At 41.1% G+C, this 25050-nt stretch overlaps 2 protein-coding genes across 5 annotated transcripts in view; one reads left to right on the top strand and one right to left on the bottom strand.

Moving 5' to 3' along the window:
- cdh19 (cadherin 19, type 2) overlaps positions 1-17309 on the top strand; it is a 189531-nt gene extending 172222 nt beyond the window's left edge. For all 4 annotated transcript variants that reach the window (XM_069512937.1, XM_069512936.1, XM_069512938.1 and 1 more), the window contains 8 exons: positions 718-885; positions 1851-2041; positions 3878-4131; positions 9100-9236; positions 10285-10406; positions 10688-10805; positions 12604-12855; positions 14753-17309. In XM_069512937.1, coding sequence (XP_069369038.1) covers positions 718-885; positions 1851-2041; positions 3878-4131; positions 9100-9236; positions 10285-10406; positions 10688-10805; positions 12604-12855; positions 14753-15276 — 1766 coding nt within the window. In that variant the 3' untranslated portion in view covers positions 15277-17309. The remainder of the gene's footprint in view (positions 1-717; positions 886-1850; positions 2042-3877; positions 4132-9099; positions 9237-10284; positions 10407-10687; positions 10806-12603; positions 12856-14752) is intronic.
- On the bottom strand, positions 4948-9075 carry LOC138405302 (homeodomain-interacting protein kinase 3-like). The gene is made up of 9 exons (XM_069512942.1): positions 8205-9075; positions 7453-7643; positions 7139-7333; positions 6821-7002; positions 6596-6719; positions 6380-6499; positions 6200-6283; positions 5922-6091; positions 4948-5829 (listed from the first exon to the last, which is right to left on the bottom strand). Exons 1-9 carry the CDS (start codon positions 8245-8247, stop codon positions 5442-5444), a joined length of 1497 nt encoding a protein of 498 aa, XP_069369043.1. The 5' UTR covers positions 8248-9075; the 3' UTR covers positions 4948-5441.
- Positions 17310-25050: the final 7741 nt, after the last annotated feature.

Genomic DNA, 25050 nt, shown 5'->3' with positions numbered 1-25050 from the left:
TAAAAACACAAACTTCTTCTCTGCACTTCAGAAATATTGTTTTGTATTAGTAGTTTTTTTTATCATTTTCAAAGTCCTGGTGATGTTAAATTTCATTTCATCAATTACGTGTTAATCTAAAATTTTTCTATTTTCTCTGTTTTGAGTAAAAGTATTAAAATGCAGACAACCAAGTTGTTGCCTTTGATATTTTTCTGGTAAAAATAGAGAAAAACATGTTTTCTGTTTGGAAAAGAAAAAACACAGATGGGTTTGAGTATTGATTCTTGGCCACGTGTCATACATGACAACATACAAACATACATGTATATTGTGTTGCTGCTGAGAAGCATCTGAACACGTGATTCTGTAGATGAATCAGTGATTGAAATTATGACTTATAAAGGAAAAATAGCATATATTTTCCAGGTCGATTTAATTCTCTTGATTCAAATTGCTCATCTGTTTACTGCTGCCCACTTTGGCCAGACGGACGGAGCATTAACTCATCTGAAAGCCCTCTTGATATTTCTTTTTGCACTGATTAAATTTGCTGGCTTGAAGTTTATATTGCTGCAGTTTTATTATACACAATGCACAGCTATCTCGGAGACTTCTTGAGGCAGAGTTTGTTTACTTACAACAGATCCACCCACAGTTCTGTTTAATGTCGTCTTAATGATGCTGATTCTCCTCTTGTCTGCCTCCTCTCTCTCTGTCTGGCTGCTCCACCTGCAGGGATTATTGTAACATCCTGGCCAAACATGGACCGTGAAGCCAGGGAGCAGTACCTGGTGGTGGTGCAGGTGAAGGATATGCTGGGCCTGAGCGGCGGCTACTCCTCCTCCACCACAGTTACCGTCAGCCTGACTGATGTCAACGACAATGGACCCACGTTCCAGCACCGTGAGTCACAGTAACGCAGACCCCCGCACACTCAGGGAATAAATATACCACGAGTCCCAGACTGCGAGGACATGTTTAATATTATACCTAAGAGGTATTTATTCGATCACACCGGTTCGGGTGGGCGGTTCTGCGCTGCCGGCACAACATTCGACTGTGCACATCTTGTTATTGAGCCGGCAGTCAAAATTAAAAGGACAAAGACAAAGAAAGAGAGAGGAAGGGAGCGGAGGAGACGGGGAAGATGTAGTGTGCACGTGCACAGGCATGAATTTAATCATTCACACATGAGAGGACATTTGTCATGACCTTTGGAAACAAACCTGGCCCCCTCAGCGATAAACCTCACTAAACGAATGCCCTGGGAAGAAATCAATTCATGTGAAATGAGACAGAGGACGATACTTTTAACTATTAATGTCACATCCACATTTATTGCAGGTGGGACTGTATCACCCGGATTCTATGCTCAGTCAAAAAGGCCTAATAAATATTGTATGGCCGCACTTCAATTTGAACCGTGCCCTCTGTTTTGTCACATAATTGCAAATTATTATCAGCAGGATTTCTTTTTTGTCCAGGAGCAGCTGGTTGCCTGTTGAGTTCCTCCAAGTTGTAGCAGCCGTCCGAACGGAGCGGCTCAAAGACACAATCACATTTTCTCATCTTCTTATTAGAGTCAGGCCGGGATTATGTGGACTCGCCACAACTTATCTGTGACTCGCACAAATTGACCCTTCGCCACAATGTTCCTCGTTCTTATCACTTTACACACAAGCAAACTCTCTTGACTCGCTATTAACAACTCAGTGTCGGGCTCTGTAGGCGGTGTTTTAATGATGAAACTTTTTTATTTGTTATTTTCCTCGGAATCATTATGCACTTGAAACATTTGGTTTCATACATTTTCCTTTTGATAGTCGACTCACGCTTACGGTGTCGTTATGAATGATTTGCTTCTTCAGACCTCTACACCTTCGCAGTCCCTGAAAACGCAGCCGTGGGAACCACAGTGGGCAGGATTATGGCGGAAGATGGAGATGTTGGCATCAATGCCAGAATGACCTACACCCTGGATGACGACCTGGAGGAGAGCGCCACTTTTATCATCCAAACAGACCCAGTGACGCAGGAGGGGGTGGTTGTGCTCACCCAGGTTAGAATATATCTCTCTACGACAGCTATATACGTTTTTTATATTTTTAATCTGAAGCCTCCAGCAGTATTGTTTTTTTTTTTTAAAGCCTGCTGATGTCATGAGGGATTGCCAATCCCATGTAAGTGTCTTACCTGCCGAAATGTCCTCGGTGAGTTCTCATTGGTCCTCACGAAGATGGAAGTACGAGTATACACTCACTGAGGCAGCTGGCAGATACATAACCACAGGAGCCTCAAAGTGAACTCACACAGCTCAGGCTAAAATAAAATATACACACATACACCCAACAATCACACACAGTCACACACCTGGCAGAAGCTGGCGTCTGCTCTGCAGGTCGCGCTCATATAGGAGCTTAGTCTCGGCCCATATGCACAATAAAGTGCCATATGCTGCTGTAGGAGGAAGCACGAGAACAAACAGTGTAAGCAGCTTATTTCTGATGAGGGAGTATCAGCTCTGAGATTACTTAATTACTGTCTAATGATTCAGTCAGTTTTGTTTGGTGGAAAATGTGGAGAGGCGTGTGGGATGTCGTCACTGAGGCTGTGACGCTGGTTTCTATCAGAACTGAGACGAGCGTTAACACTGTACAGATGTGAGGATGAAGAGGACCTGCAGGACATGATTCCCGGAAACTGTTCATATTAAACTGCTGTGCCAACGCTGCCTCCACAGCCGGAGAGCAGTGGCTGCTGGGAGGTTTGTCCACACATGAGCAAGCAGCTGAAACAAGTCGGTGTGGCGTGTGTCTGCTAGAAAGTTCAGCTGATGCAAAATGTTCTGTTCCTAAAGTTAAATCAGTGTTTTAATGGTTTTGAAAATATTCTGAGAGATAGATGAGAGGATTGATATGACTCCAATGATGGACCCTTAAGTATGAAGCTAGGAAACGGTTAGCCAGGATTAGCATTAGCCCGTAGATGCCCAAAAAAATAAATAATACAAACATACCCAGCTAAAGGTAACTAAATCCACCAAGCAGCACTTCTAATGATTAAATTATGATTAAAATGAAAAACTCCTTATGTATTCTCTAGTTGCCAGAAAGCGTTTGAGGGGAAGATGCGTTGGCAAGAAAGTCCAAACGTAATTTCGAAATTGTTCTTATTATATAAAATCTAAATCCCTCATTCCTCTGCTCTGTGAAAGTGACATGTCCAAACAGAAATATTTTTCTCTAAATGTGGAGTGACCGAGAGAATTTAAGAAGTATTAAGTGACATGAATGAATTCATGTAAAATAGACTGTATGTGCATGAAATTGTGAATAAATAACCCTGAGCTCCGAGTGGGTGGACTCAGGGCCGTGAACTTCAGAACTGAGGGTTAGAGAAGTCCTTAATTGGAGTTTTTTAGAAGAGACGACTCAAATAGAAAACGTGGATGAATGAATGAAACACTCATATTTCTATTGGACTTCTGCCTCGTGCTTATTTCACCTCCAGTATTCCTCTCACGGGAGAGTTCAGTTTAGATGCCGTGATAATGAAATAAAAGAGGGAAACATCACTGGCTGTGTCTCTGAATCATTTTGGGAATGCAGTAATGGTTCGCATGCTGTTTCGTTATTACAAGCATCATAATGTTAAAGGAAAACACAGCATTATTTGAGTGCACGCTCACAGCTGGCAGCTTATTGACACCGACCGAACAATTTTAACACCCAGTCTGAGTTGTGTCCAGCTCTCTGCGGAATAATCGTCTGTTCTCGCCATAAATTGGCAAAGAAAATTATAAAAGCTGTTAGTCTTTAAGCTTATTTAATGATTTGTCAGGGTGTTTTCTGTTTCAAAACAGCTAGTGTATTAAAAACATTTCTTTCCTTCACAGCCTTTGGACTACGAAACAAAGAGGCGCTACGTAATGGCTGCAGAGGCCGTTAATGACCACGTGGACACTCGATTTCTGGCTCTGGGCGAGTTCAGGGACAGGACGACGCTCAAGATCATCGTGGAGGACGTGGACGAGCCGCCCGTCTTCATCTCACCGGTCTACGAGTGGAAAGTTCCTGAAAATGCCGCCGTGGGAACCGTGCTCGGCAGCGTCAGCGCCAGGGACACTGACACAGTCAGCAACGCCATCAGGTAATGCTGAGCGTCCAGAAGAATGGCATGTGCCACCCAGCTGCCAGTGCGATAATGACGAGCTAGATTACCAGGCTGGTGGGGGAGGAACGTCCCTCGACAGCCTGGGCTGAGACAGCTTCCTGCATGGGGTGAAAAATCATTCCATTTCAAATAGTGTTACTGCCTCGGTGCATCCATTTTTACCCTTGATCTCTGGATACCCTGTACATGGTCATATTTATCTCATATTACTTTAGTAGGAAATGAGCCCTGCTGAATAAATCATGACAAGTTTTTTATTTTTTTTTATACCTCACAGGCTTTTCTATCTATTGCCGTGGTATTATCACAAAGCGACGTGACTAGGACGTGGGAATGTAATAAAGCACCGTACCAGGCGGCATATGGAATTGAGATTTGTAGTCATTTGCAAGTGGAGCACGTTGCAGAGGAGACAGCAGCACTGCTGGTGCCTGTAGTCCATCTCGGCGGAGCTTAAGAGTGGCAGGTGCTGCATATCATCCTCAGCCTAGCGTCTATTACTGTCCCTTTGGTGACAGTGTCTCATTGATTAATAAATTCAGCCTGACATTTTAGGGGTTTCCACACTTCCAGTAAATATGATTAAGTTTGCTTTGGTCAAATTGGCTTATTCTCTGTGTTGTTATCAGGAAAGTGGCTCATAGAGATGACTCATTAGTGAGTGTTTTTTATTCCTGGATACACTAATTCACCGTGGAATTATAATCACGGACATTAACAAGTGTTAGAGTGTGTGTTGTTGTGAAAGACGTGCGCAATAACAAGCAAATATTTCTTCCATGAAGAATCCTCTTTGCTTTGTCGTATGTTTTATTGGGTTTATTTTTGCACATTTAAATAAAAATCAGGCCCTCACTCGTCTCCCATTATCACAGAAGCTACCAGGATGTGTGTTTTGTCAAAACAGCTGCAACACCTGTAAGAAAAACTATTATTCAGTTCTCCTGTTTCTCCAGGCGATGTTTACAACGGCTCCTCGTTATTAAATTGTTTTTCCTCACTCATGACAAATAGAAAGAATCTGAGGCCAGATTAAAAATAATATTCAGTTAAAGTAACTGTAATAAATACACACAGTTGTGTCTCTGCCGTCCCTGTGAGGCGCTTTGTTTTGACTGTGTTGTTGACGCTGTCAATTGAGCTCGTGTGACACCAGATGATAACTGTGGGTGGAATGAAGGGCAGAGGTTTGAGCATCACTAAGTCACCGCTCAGACCAGGTATCACCATCCATCCTGCACGAGTGATCCAATCACAAGTGGTCGATGCTGCGATACAGAAATAAATCAGTCCTCCACTTTCGGACGGCAGCAGCTGATGAGGCTTGAGAAGAATTTTCTGATTCTTCTCAGCAGCTTCCTTTTGCCGCCCGAGGAGGCTGTGGCTGCAGCATTGATGTCCACAGCCACGTCAGAGCACCAGGACAGTTCACTGGTGTCATCTTCTTTAATTGACGGTACTGATGTGTCTTTGGAGTTTGACAGGTCAGAATCACAGACTTCTGCACTGTCTCCAGTGGACAACTTGGGGACACTAGTGACTTGGGACACTAGAGCCTCCACAGAATTCGAGGAGACTTTGTCCATGGTGTCACTGTAACTGTTGTCTGAGGTTGCACCGTGGACGCTGTCCTCATCTGGGTAGACCTTCATTGTCATTTTGGAGGTGGTCAGACTGGATGAGGGAAGACAATCCATTAGTAAATCAGTCAGTCCATCCAACCTGATGTGTCTTTTTAGTTTGTAGAACAACATGTGGTCACTTACTAGTCCCAGCTGTCGACATCCTCTGTCAGGTGGCTCATGGTAATAAAGGGATGCTGCAGAGCTTGACCAGAAGTCATCCTCTGATCCCCATCAACATGCAGCAACCCCTCTAAGAGAGAGACAAAGGCCATGCGGTCTTCCCTCTCAGCAGCCTCCAACTCTGGATGGAACTGGATTTGAAAACAGGTTTCAGGTCAGATGATCCAGCTCCCGATTGACAGATAAATAACTGGTACAGATCCAGTCTTTACTTGTACAACACATGAGAGAGTACTCACAAGAATCAGGCTGCTCAGAGAGCTCAGAGAGCTCGGCAGCTCCTCTGTTTCCAAGTCGTTAGCTGCTGTGAATTCTTCTGCGGTCTAAAGATACAAAAAGGAAACAAGATGAGCACAGGGCAGTATGATTTACTGTGCTCCACTAAAATTCTCAAACAAAGAAGAACATGGTTACTCTACCAGCAGTCTCCATGATGAACTGTCTGCACCCTGCTCATCAATGAAGAAACGCCAACTGTTCTCGCCGTCACGGAGCAGGCGGTCCTCCGGCTGGCCAAGCACTGTCACTATGCCCTTCATCTGCAGACACAATACACATCGTGAGAATCACATCCACTTACATTCTCTATGAATATGAAAAATAAATAAAAACCCATTTGGTGAGTTGATACATACCATTTGATATTCACAGCTAATACAGAACAGGTTTTCAGCCATGTACAGGAAGGCCAGTATGCACGCGACCCCCCACACATCGACGGCCTCGGTGAACGGAAGGCCGAGTGAGATTTCTGGAGCCCTGAGAAGGAAAGACATGAGCCAAAGATGAAAAATCTGTCGAAACATATCAGAGCAGATAAAATAATGAGGCTGAACAGATGCTGTGCAGGATGAACTCACCTGTACCCATACGGCTGGATTTCCTTCCCCAGCTCGATTTGGGACGTCATCATGGCGCTGCCAAAATCAATCAGCTTCACCCTGAGTGGCTGATCCTGCAAGTGGACGAACATAATGTTGTCTGGTTTGATGTCCGTGTGCAGGACACCAACACCCTTCAGGGCCTCCAGGGTCACCAAGAGCTGCAGGGACAGAAAGAATACAAAACATTTAGAATATTTCCCCATGAGCTGTTGTTGGGTGTTAGGTTTAGGTTTTGGGGATCTCTCTATAACAAAAGAGTGTTGGTTTCATGATGCATTGACCGCAGCTACATACCTGCTTGGCAACTGGGCGAATATGGTGTAAAGGAAGGTACTTCCACTCTCTCCACTTTAGCAGGTCATAGAGACTCATGTGCAGCCTCTCAAAGACCAAACAGTTCTGTTCCATGTGCACAAATTGCTCATGGAACTTGACCATGTTGGTGCGATCACTATCCAGGGTTTCACCGATGAGTTTCAAGATGGAAACCTGGAGAGAAAAGAGGCTTAATGAGACAAGACTGTCAACAGCTTGTGATCAGCTACATGTTCTGATGGAGCAGACAACACCGGAGCACAGGAATATAAACAAAGAATTCAGTCTCATACCTCTTGCTCAGAGTCCTGGGTGGACTCTTTGTTATTCAGGATTTTGATTGCCACATGCTCTTTAGTCCTGAGATTCATTGATGCAGCGATCTTTCCAAAGGCGCCTTCCCCTATGAGCTCCAGGACTGAATAGGAGGAAGAGCTGCTGTGAAGCACGTCGCCGGCCTGAACTTCATGTGCTGTCAGTGCAACTGTGGAGAGAGATGGTGGAGACAAAATATGAGACGTGGGTGTCTTCAGCGTGAGAGATTCATTCAGTCAACCCAATATGAACAAACAAACAACTGAACCAGGAGTCACATGTCTTTGTGCTTCTGCAGTTGTCATTTTAAGACCATGTGGAGACTAAAACAATTATGTTATTTATGTTTTCAGTGAACGGAGCAGACAAGATAATGTTGATGCTGTGATAAAACAGCAAAACCATCATTGGCCTCAAGTATCAAACAATGAGTTTTTCTGTCTTGGACATAAAGTCAGTGCATTTAAATGTCTGTAAGCCCCAACATTCAAATTCCACTAGAAACAGCTTCATTTACATCATGTTTTTAGCCTAAATGTCAGCTACCAGAAGTACTGATGCTAGCAGAAGTAGCCATGCTAGCAAAAGGAACCAGCCTCTGATATGTTCTTCTTCGCGCACACACAAGCTCTTAACCAAGGACACAGGTTGCACGTTAAAATAATTTCTTCTACTTTTACTAGCATTGCTACTCCTGCAAGCATAGCAACTTTAGTTTCCTGAGTCTGACCTGAGGCAGCAGAATCATTTCCTGTGCTTTCCCTTGATGACATGATGTCAGGTCAACTATTTCAAGCTCAATACTGGGACGGAGAAGCTGAGAATTTAACTGAAAGGGTCGTCTGATTCGATCACACTTGAACTTCTCTCTCCAATTGCAAATGTCGGACTGAACACTGTCCATCAAAGCTCTGCTTATACCTAAGAGTTGTACTTTGATGCTTTGATGCTTTGATACTTTGATACTTTGATGCTTTGTTACTTTGTTACTTTTTAGTCTAGATTGAAGTGTTCTAAAAAATATACTTCCTCAATTAAAGGTACAGTGTGTAGAATTTTGTCATATATCTAGTGTTGAAATTGTATGTTGCAACTGAACACCCCTCACTTCACCCCCCCCCCCCCCCCAAACATGAAGAAGAACCTGTGGTAGCCTTCAGTTGTCATAAAAACTCACAAGGTTTAGTTTGTCCAGTTGGCATGACGGTAAAAAACATGGCTGCCTCCATAGAGAGGACCCCCCCCCCCCCCCCCCCCCCCTCATGTAAATATACAATTTATATGAAACAAACTGGTGAAAACATCATGGGGATCATTCTACATTACATTTCTGCCAATAGTTCCCCTTCCTTTAAATCTTAGACACTGGACCTTTAAAAACATTAAACAGCAACATGTTTGAATTGTATTAAAATGTATCGTGACTGTGTGTGTGTGTGTGTGTGTGTGTGTGTGTGTGTGTGTGTGTGTGTGTGTTTGTGTGCTCTTTGTTGGATATCTGTCAACAAATTAAAAAATTGAGCAGTTTGCCTAATTAATCTCCCAGTGGCATTGCAATGTTTTGTTTGCCCAGAAAACAACCTTGCCTGCTAAATGTTTGTCTCTGTGATTTTTTTTTTTTTCAGATATTCAGTTGACAAAAGGAGCGATACCACAAAAGCTTTCAAAATAGACCCAAACAATGGAACCATTACTGTCGCTAGAGCCTTGGACCGAGAGACGGCAAACTGGCACAACGTGACAGTCGAAGCCAAGGAAACATGTGAGGAGAATTTCACGTCTTGATGTGTGATTTATCCTGAATAAGGTCATTGTTTGAGCAGCAGCCGGGACCAAAACATTTTCGATTCTGATATATCGTCCGATATTTATCAAGAAATTGTCAATGATTCCTGAGATGTCGTTATCAAACCCTTAGGACAAATTGATTGATTGAGTCTTGATATGTTACAGTTTAACCATAAACTTTATTGTAAATATCTATAAATAAAAAGAAAACACTAATACAACCAAATACACTCAATGTGAATTAAGAAAATAAACATAATTCCTCTACATACAATATACAGAGAAACGCAACACACACATTAAGTAGTTTTTTATTTGGAAGTTTTCACATTGGCAAACAAACCAAATTCCGAACAATAAAAAACAATTTAAACTCACTACCATGAAGTGTGCCACATGTTCAGACACACCTGTATGGTTTTTCATAGGTATTAATAAGAAGCATATAAATATAAATATATAAAAATGGTAGAAGAATAAATGGTTAAATAAGATAATTAATGAATAAATAATTGAAAAGTTATCAAATGGTTCAGAATACCTTGTTGAAATAGTTTCCCCAAATTAATAGATAAGTAGTTGAAGAAGCAAATTAATGAATAAGTTATTGAAAAGTCAACTAACGGTTATGAAAAATGTGTTGTAATAGTTTTCTCACAGTAAATGAATATATGGTTGAACCCTCTGGTTGTAGACGCCCCAAATGTTTTCTCTTCCTTAACATAGATGATACCCAACCTCAATTAAAAGTGAACACATTGAATTGAAGAAAACATGATGCACATTTTAATATTTCCACAGAAAGACTTCCTGTGTCTTTACTGTCCAGTCCAACATCTCAATTGGAACTAAGCTATCAAACGTCAAAATCCTTTCCACCCCCCCCGTGTGTTTGCAAAAGTCATGATTCAAGAGGAAACATTTATCTGTCTTAAGTCTTATTTTTGACAGAGATTTTTACAAAGCGTTTATGAGACACGCGCCCAGTGGACTCCAGTAAATGTCTATCTTCACTACTGCAGCCCAGAAGCATTTATCCTCCTCGGTGGTGGTGTTCATCAAAGTGCTGGACATAAACGACAACGTGCCAAGGCTTGCAAGAGATTACCAGCCATATATCTGTGAGGGGACACAGGCAGGAGAAGTATGTATATTATGATATACTCATGTTTTGGATTTACTGTAGAGACGTGACGCAAAGAGCGTTTCCTTGAATTAGGACCGTAAAGATTCTCTTATTATGTTACATGATATTACATGAAATAATGTTATTCTACACATCTTTATACACAAGGACTCACATCTGACATTTTACCTGAATGAGTCATCTTTAGATGTGTTGTGTGTGTATAGATATATATATATGTGTGTGTATGTGACTACTGCTTTTCATATGTCTTCAGTTATATATCTTTTATCTCTCAGCTCATCCAGCTGCTCAGCGCTGTTGATCCAGACGAGCCTGTGGAGGGACACCATTTCTACTTCTCAATGGTCCCTGAGAAGCACATCAATCCCAACTTCACTATCCGAGATAATCAAGGTTATATTTGCTCAGATAATAAGGCGCACACATAATACCTCTCTAGCCTTATATTTACCATTTCCCTAATCCCGCTCAGGGTTGTGCACGTAATAGCGGCTTGGTGCCGAACACCATTAAAGCTGAAAAAGCTTCTTTTACATCCCAGATGGACTCTGGTCTGAATTCTTGAACGCAATCCTGAATTTCAATGCAGCCTGACCCAGACTGCTTCTGAATGACACGTTGCAATCTCGCCATCGTACCTGTCATGTCCCAGATGCTAGCAGCCGCATTTAGCCAGCTTGTTGTCAAGGGTAGGAGTTCAGGTTAAAGAAAAAATAAAGTGAAATGGCACATTGAAAACTAGCCATGCAAAGGAAAGAGACAGAGTGATGGTGAAAGTGTGTCTTCAAGGACAAATAGTCTGTCTGACATAGTCTGTTTCATGCTGTCTGAAACAAGCACGAGGTCGGCGTGTGTAGATTTTCCCTGAAACAGATGCTCACAGTGAAGATGAACAAAATAATACATCAACACCAAACATGTTCGTTTTGAGCCAAACCGTCGTGAGAATACGGAGTTAAGAGGTGAGCTGAAATCATCACATCAAGCTTAGCACCAGAGGAACTGAAAAATGAATCATGCAACAAGACTGGGCAGTGAATCAGCATTTTTAAACACACGCACACCAGGCAGCAAAATCATTCACACAGACACGTCACTATGTTCATGTTTGTAGCCTGAGGACCTTAAATAAGACTTGGATCTGCAACTGGACTCTCAGTTTATATCCCTGTTTATTTGCTGAGTGATTAAAGGTCCAGTGTGTACTTCACCACTAGATGTCCCTAAACCCTACACACTGAACCTTTATACAACAAATGTCCAAACAGAAGCCACGTACTTTATTTCTGTGACATTGCAGAGCTCATGTTCTGGCTGATGACGTTGCGTCTTTACTTCCTCCTGATGTACAGAAGTTTAGCCAAAATGTTCTGCATGTGGGCGCCGTCATGTTGTGCTGTCCACACACTCAGATAAACCAAATGTACTGGAAAAGTGAGCACGAACAAAAATCAGTGTGAAGAGAACTACATAAAAAGACAGAAAGCATCTTTGATAGCTATTTATTTGAAGTGTTTTTTGATATTTTCAGATTTTAGTTTGAATTTGAATGAACGCTGTGTGTTTGGGAGCTGTTTTTGGATGATGCTGTGGTTTTTGAGTCTGACAGCCTCTCTAGTAAGTAAATTGAAAGAGTGTTTGCCTTAAAGTACTCGACCTTCTTTCAGATTTCATAATGAAAAAGTGCTGAAAAATTGAACAAACTGATTTGTTGGAGTGTGCGGCGGGGGGATGTTTGAACGTATAGGTTGGAATGAAATGTATGCAGGTGCAGTGTACGGGTGGTTAGCCAGGCAGGCACAGCAGTCCAGTCAGCAACTAGGAAATGAATAATGAATCAAGAAGGAGCACTTTTAATAAAAACACATTTCCATATGCCACAAGGCATATTCGACTCCCCAAAAGTTTTTGTTCAGTGCCTTAATAAACTCTCACAGGTGCAGCCAAACCTGAAGCAGATTTTCCAGATTTACTTTTGTACACACTGAGAATTCGATTTGACAAGGTGCTGGGGCCGTCCACAGAGCTGGGATTGTGTTTTAAATCCCATTACGTGTGTCACTTCACTAGTTATTCATCTTATTTTTCAATTCCCCCGCAACATCAGCACTCACACGGCAAGTGGTGGTGTTTTGTTTTTTTTTTATTTCTAAAGAAAGCTGAAAAGTGCACCTCTGCCTCTTGATTTCAGACAATACAGCCGGCATCGTGGCACGCAGGAGTACGTTCACCCGCAAGGACCGAACCCAGTACCTCCTGCCTGTGGTGGTGACAGACAGCGGCTCTCCAGCCCTCTCCAGCACCAGCACTTTGACCATCAGCGTGTGCAGCTGCCAACCTGCAGGACATTGTCCCTCAGGAGGGGTGGAGGCGCTCGCTCTGTCGATGGGGGTCAGCCTGCAAACACTGTTGGGGCTCCTGGTGTGTCTGGTCACACTCACAGGTAAACGTCAAACCATGTGTCTGCATCCGTCTTCGGCTGCTACATCAGACCACGATAGTCATTCATATGAAGGGATGTATGTTTTTATGGAGTTTAGTCTTTTGGAAATCTTTATCATCTCACATCAGAATCATTTCGTCTTTAAGATTGAAAAATATGAAAAAGCAGCTTGAGCTGGAAGATAAGTTCTAAATGTGAAGAGGTTATCAGAAATACACATCAATAAATAGTGCTGTGAGTACGATAATTAAAAATTGAGTTTTTAAAAAGAATATATCTTCATAGTTTTCCCTTAAACTCCAATCAGATGATAAAACCCTCAGAGATTTTTTTTTATCTTTTAACTCCAGAAGTTGTTTCAATAATTCAAAACTTAATTTATTCCACTCGTAGTTTTTATCTTTCACTGGAATGATTTAGCTGCTGTTCTATACATTTACACAATGATTCTTATTTCTTTTTTTACATTCCACAAACTTTAATAACCTCCACCACAGAAGATTTCATTGCTGTTTGTCTGTCCGTCAGCAGGATTACGCAAAAAACTACTGAACTGATTTTTAGTGGATGGGTGCTGTGGATTCAAGACAGAGGCAAATCCAGGGTTTTCTTCTCCACTTAATATTGCAACTTAAGGTCTTTGGTATCAATGAGTGTTTGCAATTCCGTGCGGATCCAAATAAAAATCTGTATCTAGTGGATTTCAATGTGTTTTTCTAGGGCTGTAATGCTTTAAACCTCCAACTGCCATTACTATGTAGCTGAGAAATGTGATGTGGCCTTAGCTGTGAGGCTTGTTTTAATTTGAGGTGACATTTGGGCCTTGGGTGAGGAATTCTTTCTACTGAGTTCACTTGTAGTTCATGTTTTCAGGTGTGTTTTTGAGTTTTATGAAACCGTTTTACTGTGATGATGTTAAAATACAGAAACTTTGACTCATAACTCATCAGAAATAATGAACTTTTGGGAGCAGAAGAATCATCCCTTTAGAAATGTTGTGTAGTCAGACCTCCATCAGCTGCACCCTCGAGGCCCCTGAGGCTGGGAGCAATTTGTACAAGTGTAAAAGGCCGAGATACGACGGGCTGTGGGTATGCTCACCGTAAAACCAATAAAATCCCTCTGAGGAGAAGAATTAGTATTTACAGAGATATTCTAGATTCAGGAACTGGAGATGTGTCGGTAATTCCAGAGGAAATTTCTCTGATATTTTGCTTTTCCAGCGGATCTGCTGAGCTAGAGCAGTTCCACCTCACCTAATTTCGGCAAGTATATAAACATGTGCTTAACGGCAGGTTTTTTTTTATTAACACATCTGCACTTTGATGTGAATCCCCTGTTTTAAAACTCACCAGTGTGCCTTTAACACGTACTTTTAAGTTGCTGAAAGCTTGCAGAGCAATGATGTCAGGTAATGAGCGCATTGGTTGCAATACATCAGTAGCAATGCCGTCCTGGGACGCTGATGGGTTTGCATAGTGAAAAGCTTTATTATGACCTCGGCTGCTTTGTGTCCTCCCTCTGCCCATCACATGAAAGATTAATGACGATACCTGCTATGCTAACACTCTGTCAGATGAGAACAATACCCGGTGAAAACACGGCAGAAACAATCAACACTCCTTCAGCTTTCTGTGCCACATGGAGCAGATACAATAATTTCTCCTTTATGTGAGACCCGAGATTAAAAAAAGATAAATTATGGCATAATTTGCCCTCGTTTTGATTTTTGCACCCACAAGTTGTCACAGAAAAAAACAAATCTGGCTGCTATTATCATCAGTGCATTTTTACATTGTACGTGCATGCTCCATCAGGCACCCTCCATGCTCTTTTCTCACCACGCTCATGCCCTGGTGTTTAACTATAATGATCTCCCGCTGCGTTGTGTCTGCAGTGCTGTCAATTCTAATGCTGATGGTGAGGAGACACAGGCGGAAACAGCAGGAGGGGCAGGATGTGGAGGTGAAGGAGCTGGAGCTGCCGGAGACGGTGTCTCAGAAGGTGCTGTATTACGGAGAACCCGGGGGTGGCAGAGCGGGCCTAGACTTCTGCCAGCCCGCTGTTCCCCTGCGCCACCACCCCCACAGGAGGAGGGAGAGGCGGCTGCGGAGGGAGGACGTCAGGGCCAGCATAAGGATGTCCTTGAGAGAGTCGCACCTCATCGGGCCGGAGGACGAGGTCTTCAGGCAGTTTATTCTGGACAGGTTGGAGGAGGCTGATCGAGATCCTCGCTGTCCCCCGTTCGATTGCCTCAGGATCTACGCATATGAGGGGTCGGGGTCTCCCGCAGGCTCCCTGAGCTCACTGGAGTCGGTCGCTTATGAGATTGAACCTGAGCAGCCACCTTGTAATACCAGGCCCTACGTAGTGAGGCTCACCCCTTGGTATGGGGGAGGAGAGGAGGACACCATCTTCTGAGAGGTTCTTCTTCAGTGGGAATACTTTGACATTTTGTGAAATATATGTTTATTCCCTTTTTTTTTTCTCAAGACTGTACAAAGCTACAGTCGGCAGTAAGTCTGTGGAGGTGCTGGTCGGTCAGGCTAAGGCTAAACTAAGCTAACCAACTGATGTATGTACAGCACAGATAGCGAGAAAGTGTATTTTACAAAATGTCAAACTATGCCTTTAGAGGAAAAATCAAGCCGTACACATAAAAAGCTATTGTTTCCATGTTTTTTCTAACTTGCTGTAACTGTTCAAACGTAGATGACATGAAGTTTGTTGGACCTTTTCTCTCTGGACTCCGCAACAATCAAATCCCATCCAGTCTCCTTGATAAAATACCAAATCTCTACAGCTCTAACAGATATTTCAGATATTACATTCATGAGGCTGTTCACATCAGACCACTGGCTCTATTTTCCTGACGAGTGACCCCTCGGTCATGCAAATAATGACTGTCCTCCTTAACAATAGCACAAGTGGAAGCAGTGTGATGTGGCTCAGCTGCTGAAAAGCCTCTCGACAAAGAGGTCAAGGTGCAAGGTGGGACAATATCGGTTTGACCTATATTTCACAGACTGCGGCTTGAATCATTTCTGCTCAAACGATGTCACATTATCCGCTGATGAAGCTGTAAAGGCAAAAATAATTGGCTGTTGAAAAATCCAGGAGACGAGGAGCAGCGTGAGTGTTTAGCTCAGAGGAAACAGTGATGAATATTATTTCTTATTCACTCTCCTTCTTGCTCTGTTTTGTTCTCTCTTAACCTGCAGCTGCACTTCTACATTCAACAGCTGGAGTTGAGTTACAGTTCTGGAATGGACGGGTCACATCCAGTGGGTGTTTGACCCGCTGCAGACGGGAACAAGGTTGTTGTGTGCAGCCTGAAAACCAAACCAATGAGTTCCAAGTGATGTTTTGTTGCTATAGCGACCTTTTAACATTGCACATTTTTACATATTGTTGATGTAAAATCTAATTGATGCACACAGTTTTAACGCTGAACCCTAACCAGCCTTTAACTTAACCTTGTTTTCTTGTTTTCCATTCGGTCACACGATTCACCATAATATCACCACAAGACAAAAACGTCCCTTTCTCTCGCCTGTATGAACATTTCCTTCCCAGTATTTATAGGGAGCCACTCATTTTATGTTTGCTTGTTACACCCACACTGAGAATTAGTCATTAGTCAGTGAACAGCTGAGTCTGTGCACGTTTGTCGAGGTCGTATTTAAAGGTGCAGTGTGTAGAATTTAGTGATATCTAGTGTTGAAGTGTTGCAGCTGAACACCCCTCACCTCAGCCTCTCCCTCTAACATGATAAGAAACATGGCGGCCTCCGTAGAGAGGGTCCCCTCCATGTAAGTATAAAGTATTTGAATATAAAGGACCTTTTCTGGGGTAAAGAAAACTACAATTCATACAATTTAGATGAAACGAACAAGTGAAAACATCATGAGGATTATTCTACATTAAATTTCTGCCAGTAGTTCCATTTCACCTAAATCTTACACACTGGACCTTTAAAAGTCGAACATAACTCATTAGAGTGCATACGTCCATCAAGGCCCAACAGTCCCTTTAAATTCAATCAAGCCAAACCAAATCACACACACTCATAGATGTTCGTCTTAATATGCCTGATTTTTTTCATCAAGATTCATAAATTATTCCCTTAGAAATCGGTGAAAATGTCAAAAATCCAATCTTGCGATCTCCAAAAAAAAAATTTAAACATTTCCTGGATGTTCGAAACCTAATAACTGAGATCTAAGAAGAAGTTAATATATATATCAAGCAAAAAGCTGTCACTGACATTAAAGTGTTAAAGAGTGCAGTTATTACAGTATTTTTATTACAGTATTATGTTAAATATCTGTGATTATTTTATATTATTTGTAATATTATTGTAGTTCTCATCATGCTGTTTTATATTTTTGGCTCATAACAGTTTGTACTCTATATGTTTTTGTATTTTTCCGCTATAAAATTATTTGAATCAATGGAAACTGACGAAATATTTTTTTCTAAATGGAGATTTTTTTTTTTTTGATTCCTGATCAGTCTTATCCGGACAGAAATGAGAGGTTACATAAGAGAAGTGTATACATTAAATATCAAGTGTTTAACATGTATTATGCTGTATGATAAGATTCTCCGCTTTCTGTAGAGTCACCAGAGAGCCCATCGTGCTGCCCGTGTCAGCCAATCAGCGGCGGAGAGAGGGCGTCCGGGTGGCGAGGAGCAAAACTGCAGCAAACTAAGGTTGCGAGAGGAGAAGAAGTTAGTGGAGGATTGATTTGAAATGTATGAAGAAAGTTAAACTCTTGAGAGAGCTCATGATTTACTGTTCGCCTTTCTTCTTTACAGTATTATTGGCAAACGCGGCGTGCTCACAGTAGTTGCGTGGGCGGCTGCTCGCGGGGTGACTCGAGGTAATTGCATGGTGATCAGGTTCCGTCCCCCTTCACCCTCTCATCCGCTAATTGGGCTGTTTTCTGTCTGTGAAGGTCAATGTTTGGACCAGAGAGGAAATAGTTCTCAGTGAAGAAAAACACACAGACCTATTTGGAAAATAGTTGAAATACCTCGAGTTAGGAGACAATGTGAGGAGACAACTAATTGCTCGAATCATTTCTGCTTTTCCTGTTTTCTGCGTTTGTTACTTGTCTGAGGAGGCACACATCTCAGCGGGACGATTTCCAGACGTCGCTGCAACTCAGATAGATTCCACTGTTGTAAACAATCCATCCAGACGCTGCTTTTTAGACATAATCATTGTCTCACAATTGCTTCTAAAGACGTAGGTGTTCACAAAAAAATTGCCTTTTTCAAAGCCCTTTCAAAGCAGACTCCGCGGTCCAACATGTCTGATGTGGGGTCTGCCCATGAAGGCTCTGTTATAATTCCCTCTTCAATAGAACCTTAATGTCAAAAGTCATTCAGCTCCTGGTGTCATTTAACCTTCTGAATTTCTGTCATTACCCATGGTGCATATCACGGGTAATTTAACCTAATAGCTCTTTTCTTTGTGTAATTATACCCATTACGGCAATGTGAGGGATTTCATCCCGTCACCTGTCTCTGTCCTCTGTGCTCTCCCCGCACAAGATATAGATTCAGCTCTTCTTTTCAAACGTGGTGCCAAACCCATCGCCGAGCGCCACAATGCTCACTGGAGGGTCTTTGAGAGAGGCTCTCGTTTGGCAGACGGGGGGGCTGATTGAATAGATGCCTGAAAGGATTGTGAGAGCCATTTAAAAAAGAGAATCATTTGCAACATATAAGCCTTAAGGTCTGGCTGAAGAGAGATCAAATCATTCATACACAATTTGGCAACATAATTATATCTGGATGATATTCTGAGTGTGTGTGTGTGTGTGGAACAGTTGTCAGCTCATTGACGGATGTTTGAACGCCTACATTACGTCTATGGACATGAGTGGTACGCTTCGAAATCGATGCTGATTTTAAGCAGGATTTTAGAATGTAAGTGAGCGTTCGCACTGAAAAAGAGACAAAATGAAACACTGGAAGCAGAAAGGCATGAATACCAAATAGTCGACTTTTGAATTTGTTGTTGATGGATATTTTTTACTTTAACGCACAAAGGAAATGCAGGAGCTGCTCTCGCTAGTAAAAAGTCTAGATCCTATAACTCAACAATATTCAACAATTAATCATAGGAAACACATTTTGGTTTTAGAGGCGATATTCCAGAGTCTGACGGTCGTTACGTGTCACTTCCTGTTGACTAATGTTGATTTTAGTAGATTTGGGTCGGAGCCCGACCCTGTAAACTGAGGATCCCTTGTTCATCATCTGGGAACCATGAATGTTCAGAAAGTGATGTTTTAATTAAAGACGATGTGAATGAGGCTGCTTTGAGTTTCAGCCATTTTGCAGGAAACACGTAAAGTGTCGCTGTTTGTTGGAAACTTTTGTTACGAGGGTTTGTCTCAATCTTTCATACGATGAAATCTTCCCTGAATTACTTCATTGATTTCACCGCAGGCCTGTTTCAAGCTAAGACTGTGGTAACTACTCATAATGGAAAAACGAATCGAACTTAGAATTGAAATAGATCCCGGATCATGATCCACAAATGAAAGACAGGATTGATAATACCTAACGAAACCTGGAATGTGAATTAGTCCCAGAGACTCCTGCACAGATAATCAGAAACCTGGATCATGTCAGATCCATGCAGGGATATGAATAACCAGCTTATGTACCATGTCTGATCCTACATATATATATATATATATATATATATATAACCTGCATTAGTTGTGGCAGGTACATTAATGTGTGTGTAAAGCTAAATTAAAGTAAAATATGGCGACTTTATTTCAACAATTTCACAATATTGTATTGAAAACATGAATCCCTGCACAAACACCGATGTTTGACCCGAGGACCGAATGATACGGAAAGTGGTATTTCACATAGTGTGTGTGTGTGTGTGTGTGTGTGTGTGTGTGTGTGTGTGTGTGTGTGTGTGTGTGTGTGTGTGGGCTGGAAAAAAGCTCAAGAGGGGTCATTTGTCACAAGTGAAGCATTTGAACAACCACAGGTGTGTTTCCACCACCTGAACCTCCCCCAGGGAGCAGGAATCTTTCCTAGGATTCAGTTCCTCAACCTGCTTTTCTCCACAGAGGAGCCAGGGGAGGTTTCACCTCCACAGAACAGAACTGAGGTTTTACGACCAACGGTAAAGTCTGTGCTTCGTTGTCTATTTTCGTATAAGGTCAATTTGGTTTGGTAAAAATGTTATTAGTTATCCAGTGTTATATTAGAAAACCAGTGGTAACTAAAGTACATTTACTCAAGTGCTGCTCAGTTTTACTTTCCTCTGAATCTTTCCCTTTCCTGCTGCTTTACAGTCGTCCTCCAGTGCACCTCTGAGGGAAGCACTGTAAACTTTACTGTTAGATTTAGTTATTTACTTTGCAGGAATCCAGGGAGAAACTCCACTGAATGTGTTGATGTTTTCTTCTCATGACACATCACAGGATAAAGGTTCAGAGTTTAAAGACTGTAAACTCTCCACCACACAACTGGAACCAACTAAACAAGCTGGAGTTAGAGACTGTCTGTGAAGGACTTTTGACTTATTGCCATTTAGATATATTTGTGAATGTTTTAATTAGTGTGTCTGTCTGTGTGATGTCTGCTTTGTGTGACTTCTTGATCTCAAATAATCTTAAACTGACTCTTAATTATTAACCAGAGCCCCTAAAGTCTTAAAACTGTGTATTTTTCATTTAATGTCCATGCTGCTGTCTGCTGCTAACAAGATCTTCTGTGTATATTGTGTGCATAATGTATTTTTAACCTATAATTTAACAGTAATCCCTCATGTGCTGCAAATAATAACGTGAGAACGCGTGTTCAGTATAAAAAAAACCCCAATTTAGACTTGAAGGCCATGTAATACACATGTTGGCAATATCAAAGATATGTTAATGACGAGGAAGAGAAAGGAAGATTTCATAGAAACAAGGAGAAGTTAAATCTTCTTAGATATGTGATTGAAGTTTAAGTTAAATGTTAGAAGAAACATTATAAAAAGTCAAAAGCCTTTATTGTACAAACTACGATGAAATGAAGAGCGCTTCCCTAGTTGGAGCATTAAAATCAAATAAGAACAGAAAATTCAGATGAAACAACCAATATAGTTGTAAAATATAATATTCTGCTTCATCAGTTTTATACAAAGAACTCCATATATGTCTTTTATCTGACGTCTGCTATGTTATATACAGTTGTATACATTAACAATCTGTATATATAAATATATAAAGTTATGGACAGAGCGCCTGAACATCACAATAATCAATATATCAAACCGTAGTCACGATAGAATTAAAACTGTTGACTCAAAGTTCCACGTCTGATCCCTTTCTCAAACCCAGGCTGATATCGCCACAGCGTGTGTGCCGGAGTCAAATCTGACAGCAAATGTGTTCAAAGATTATGCAAACGTTAATATTTTAGGATTTACAGAATACATTTCCTGCAAGTTATTCCACGTGAGCCTTGACTTTTCTGTTCCATTGATGAGCTTCCCCCTGGTTGAGCTTTGGCGATTGTCACAAACGTAAAGTGACACCACAGACGTTTACGGACAGGACTCACATTGAACTAACGATGTAAACACACTGACCGCGTATCGATCGATCTGTCCCGTCTGTCCTGCAGATGTCAGATGTGTCGCAGTTATCACGCTGGTTGTAAAAACAGTATAATAACATTAGTTGTTGTCTCTGTAATGACGTCTAAGTCATGAGAGCTGTGAGAGAAACACTTAACTACGAGATCCAAGTTAATGAATGTAAGAAGAATCCAAGAGTCCAGTCGATGAGCGAGTCTAGAAAGTGTTGATTGACCCTTAAGGTGAAGCCTCTCCAGAGTTAAAGCACTGATGGTGTGGGCTCCAAACACTGACTGACTCGGAATGAGAGGAGAGCAAAGCAGGCTGGCATGTGATTGCAGAGTTAGTGAGCCTGTTGCTAATCACCAATCATCATTATGACTGCAACATAAAATGAACATTAAAAACGTGCCCTGCCATTTCCAATGAAGAATCCAACTGGAAATCACAGCAGCGACTTACACAGGAGTTTTGTTTGGAGCGGCAGAGAGCTCCTCCTTCGATTGAAGCCTCAGCTCCGTCACAGCTCTCCACTCGTTGCTCTTCTTTTGTTTGTTGGGGTGCAGCCGTGCACTGATATCATTGCTCTCACATTTGTTGTTTTGTTTATGAATTAAAAGGTCCTGGTAACGAAGTTTCTCAATCAGCTTCTTACTTGAAGTGACAGGATCCTGTGTGATCACAATGTTTTGTGCCAAAGTTAGAAAAGTTTGGGATATTAAACATTGAATAATTGTTTTTTGTGTTTGCTTTTTTTCAGGCAACCGAACACGATGAATGTAAGTAAGTTATTTAGTGTCCTTTCTGCTCTGTTCTGGTTTCCACCGCTTCTTAATGCTCGGCCATGTTTAAACTTATGAGGTGCTGATTGTTGATAGCGGATTTAGATTTAACATTTAGATTTAGATGTAATTTTTAACATTTGAAATTAATATTTAGATTTAACATTTTGATTTATATTAAACTTTTGGATCTAGATTCAACATTTAGACGTCATTTTAACATGTAACGCAACATTTACACTTTTTTTTAACAAGATTTAGATTTAATATTTAGTTTTAACATTTCACATTTAGGTTTTAATTAAGTATTAAGATTAAACATTGTCTTTAATACATATTTCACAAAGGGGTCAATATTACAAAGTTCATAAACACTGCAGTAACTTTTTAACATTTAGGAACCAAATGTTGTGGACGGTTCTAATAAATGAAAAAATTCAGTCAGGTTTCAGTGTTTTCTTCTCCCTCTACCATTAAACCAAGATAAGTTTAGTGGATAAAATCACGACGGTTCTAATTAAGTGAAAACAGTAAAGTTTCAGGCCAGAAACACGACACGATCAGAAACATCTTTCACATCCATCTATAGTTATTATAAAATATTAGTTAGTGCATCTTACAAGCCAATATCTCAGGCACTTTAATTCTGACATGAGGAGGGAGCAGGCTGTAGGCGTCGAACTTATAAATTATATAATGTTTTGACACTGATATTGAGTTTGTTTACGGATGTTTGTGGGTAGAAGAAGGTCAATCTATAGTTCCAGCACCAGCGTGTCAGGATTTGTCCAAAACCCTGAATATGTAGTTTTACTTCTAATGTACTCATTGGGTCAAAAATGATTTTTAGTTCCCTACAGGCTGGATCTATAGCTGAATTATGTTGTGTCATATCCAACTTTGTTTAAAGAGTTTTTTAAGTATAGGATTTGATCTTTAAGTTTACATTTGATCCTTTTTTTCCAGAATATTACGGTTGTTAAATTCAGAGGTTAACAGATGAAGATAATATTTACTAGATCAAATTAACTGCTGCTGCTAAACTTTAAGTGTAAAATGTGTTTTCCTTTGTTTTGACTCAAACTTCTCCACACATGCCAAACCTTTTTTTTATTAAATCAAATTACCCTTCCACATCTCATCTGTTCTTTTTTTTTTCTTTCTTTTTCTTCTCAAAGGCACCGCTGAACTTTGAAAGAAATATTTTCCACTTATCATTCATCACACATCCACTTGATCTGATTTCATATTGTTCTTTCCTTAGGTCTGTAGCATGGAACTACTATTATAGAATACCAAAGGCCTCGGGTCCAAAGTGAAAAGTCCCATTAATAAAGAAGAGATTACTTTCACTTGCTGTCAAGGCCCCGTGCTGCTAAAGGATTGATGCTCTCACATTAAATCAGCCCCTTGAAAGGTCCTTCTGAAACTGTACGAGCGCCAACTGTAAAGGTAGTTTTTTTTTTCTCTATTATGTTTCATTTTGCATCGGGGGAGGGGATGTGTGACATGTACACATACCATCACCAGTGTTTCTATATATATATATATATATATATATATATATATATATACAGTATATATATAGACATAGAGACATAGAGAAGCAAAAACACTGAAACAGTTTTAAACATCGTGTTATGATTATGTCAATGTCTCTGTCTCCTCTATGTTTACTTACCTGCAACACCTCCTTATGGTGTCTCCTGCTTCACCTCTCCTCTTTGTGCTGTTGTTCTTCAGGTCACATCGTCGTAGTGAACTTTCCCATAGTTTAGCCTCTTTGTTTACGTTTGTGAGATTATTATCTGTGTCGTATGCTGAAATATTTCTGTTATTGAATCAGTGGACGGGGATTTTGTTGTTTGGCTCTTTCTCTTAAATTATCGCGTTGGTCATCGACGCTTGATTCCAGCGGTTGAAAGAATCTGCAGCTTTTTGTTTTATGATTCTATAGATGTTAATATTTATTCATTTTAAATCAAGCGGTTGATTTGTATTCAAGCTGTTTTGGATTAAAGTTATTGATTCATGTTGCAGCATTGATATTATGATTTGGTAGAATTTTAAAAAGTCTTTTTGTCATTTTTCTTTCTTGACATGTTTCGGTACTTTTCATTTCTTTCTTTCTCTCTCTCTCTCTCTCCCTCCCTCTCTCCCTCCCTCTCTCACTCTCTCTCCCCCCCCCCCACTCACAGCCACAGGGTTTGTTGTTCACTTTTTGTTGTCTAAGCCATCATTCAAAATGCAGGGCTTTCTTCTGACAGGCACTGAAGCAAGGAAATGAGAAATGACTTACACAGTTTAGCTCCTCTTCATTTTCACTTGCCTTATTATTATCAAACATGTGCACGCCCACACTCACACACACACACACACACACACACACACACACACACACACACACACACACACACACACACACACACACACCCTCATGGCCGGTGCACGCACACCACGTGCACTTTCACAAATGATTAGTGAAGTCTCCTCAGAAAAAAGACGCCCGAATCTGTAAGCGGTGAGAGGTTTTTTGTCAATGTCCACACTCCGTGACGTACAGTACATTTAGTCGACTCTGACACTGTGGAGAGCGATGGCCCCTGCACACCACTAATTAGCTGTCATTCATAATTGATTAAAGCCCAAATGTAAATAATAAATGGAAATTGAATTTTATTTGTAGTGTCTTGTCAATTACATTCACGCAGGGCACGGCTGAGGCTGAGGCTGAGGCCGGACGTAAACATGGCTGCAAAGGGCACGAAGACGCTGGAGGAGTCGCTTGACTTTGGAGAAGTTTGT

This window comes from Paralichthys olivaceus, chromosome 17 (genome assembly GCF_024713975.1).
Source record: "Paralichthys olivaceus isolate ysfri-2021 chromosome 17, ASM2471397v2, whole genome shotgun sequence".
Taxonomy (NCBI): Eukaryota; Metazoa; Chordata; class Actinopteri; order Pleuronectiformes; family Paralichthyidae; genus Paralichthys; species Paralichthys olivaceus.
Note: the sequence above shows the minus strand (reverse complement) of the source record. Positions and strands in the feature narration are given on the sequence as shown.

Coding starts and splice junctions, on each gene's coding strand:
- LOC138405302 (XM_069512942.1), bottom strand. CDS start 8,247: ATGTCATCAAGGGAAAGCACAGGAAATGATTCTGCTGCCTCAG. Junction 7,334..7,452: donor CCCAGGACTCTGAGCAAGAG/GTATGAGACTGA, acceptor TTTTCTCTCCAG/GTTTCCATCTTGAAACTCAT. Junction 7,003..7,138: donor TTCGCCCAGTTGCCAAGCAG/GTATGTAGCTGC, acceptor CTGTCCCTGCAG/CTCTTGGTGACCCTGGAGGC.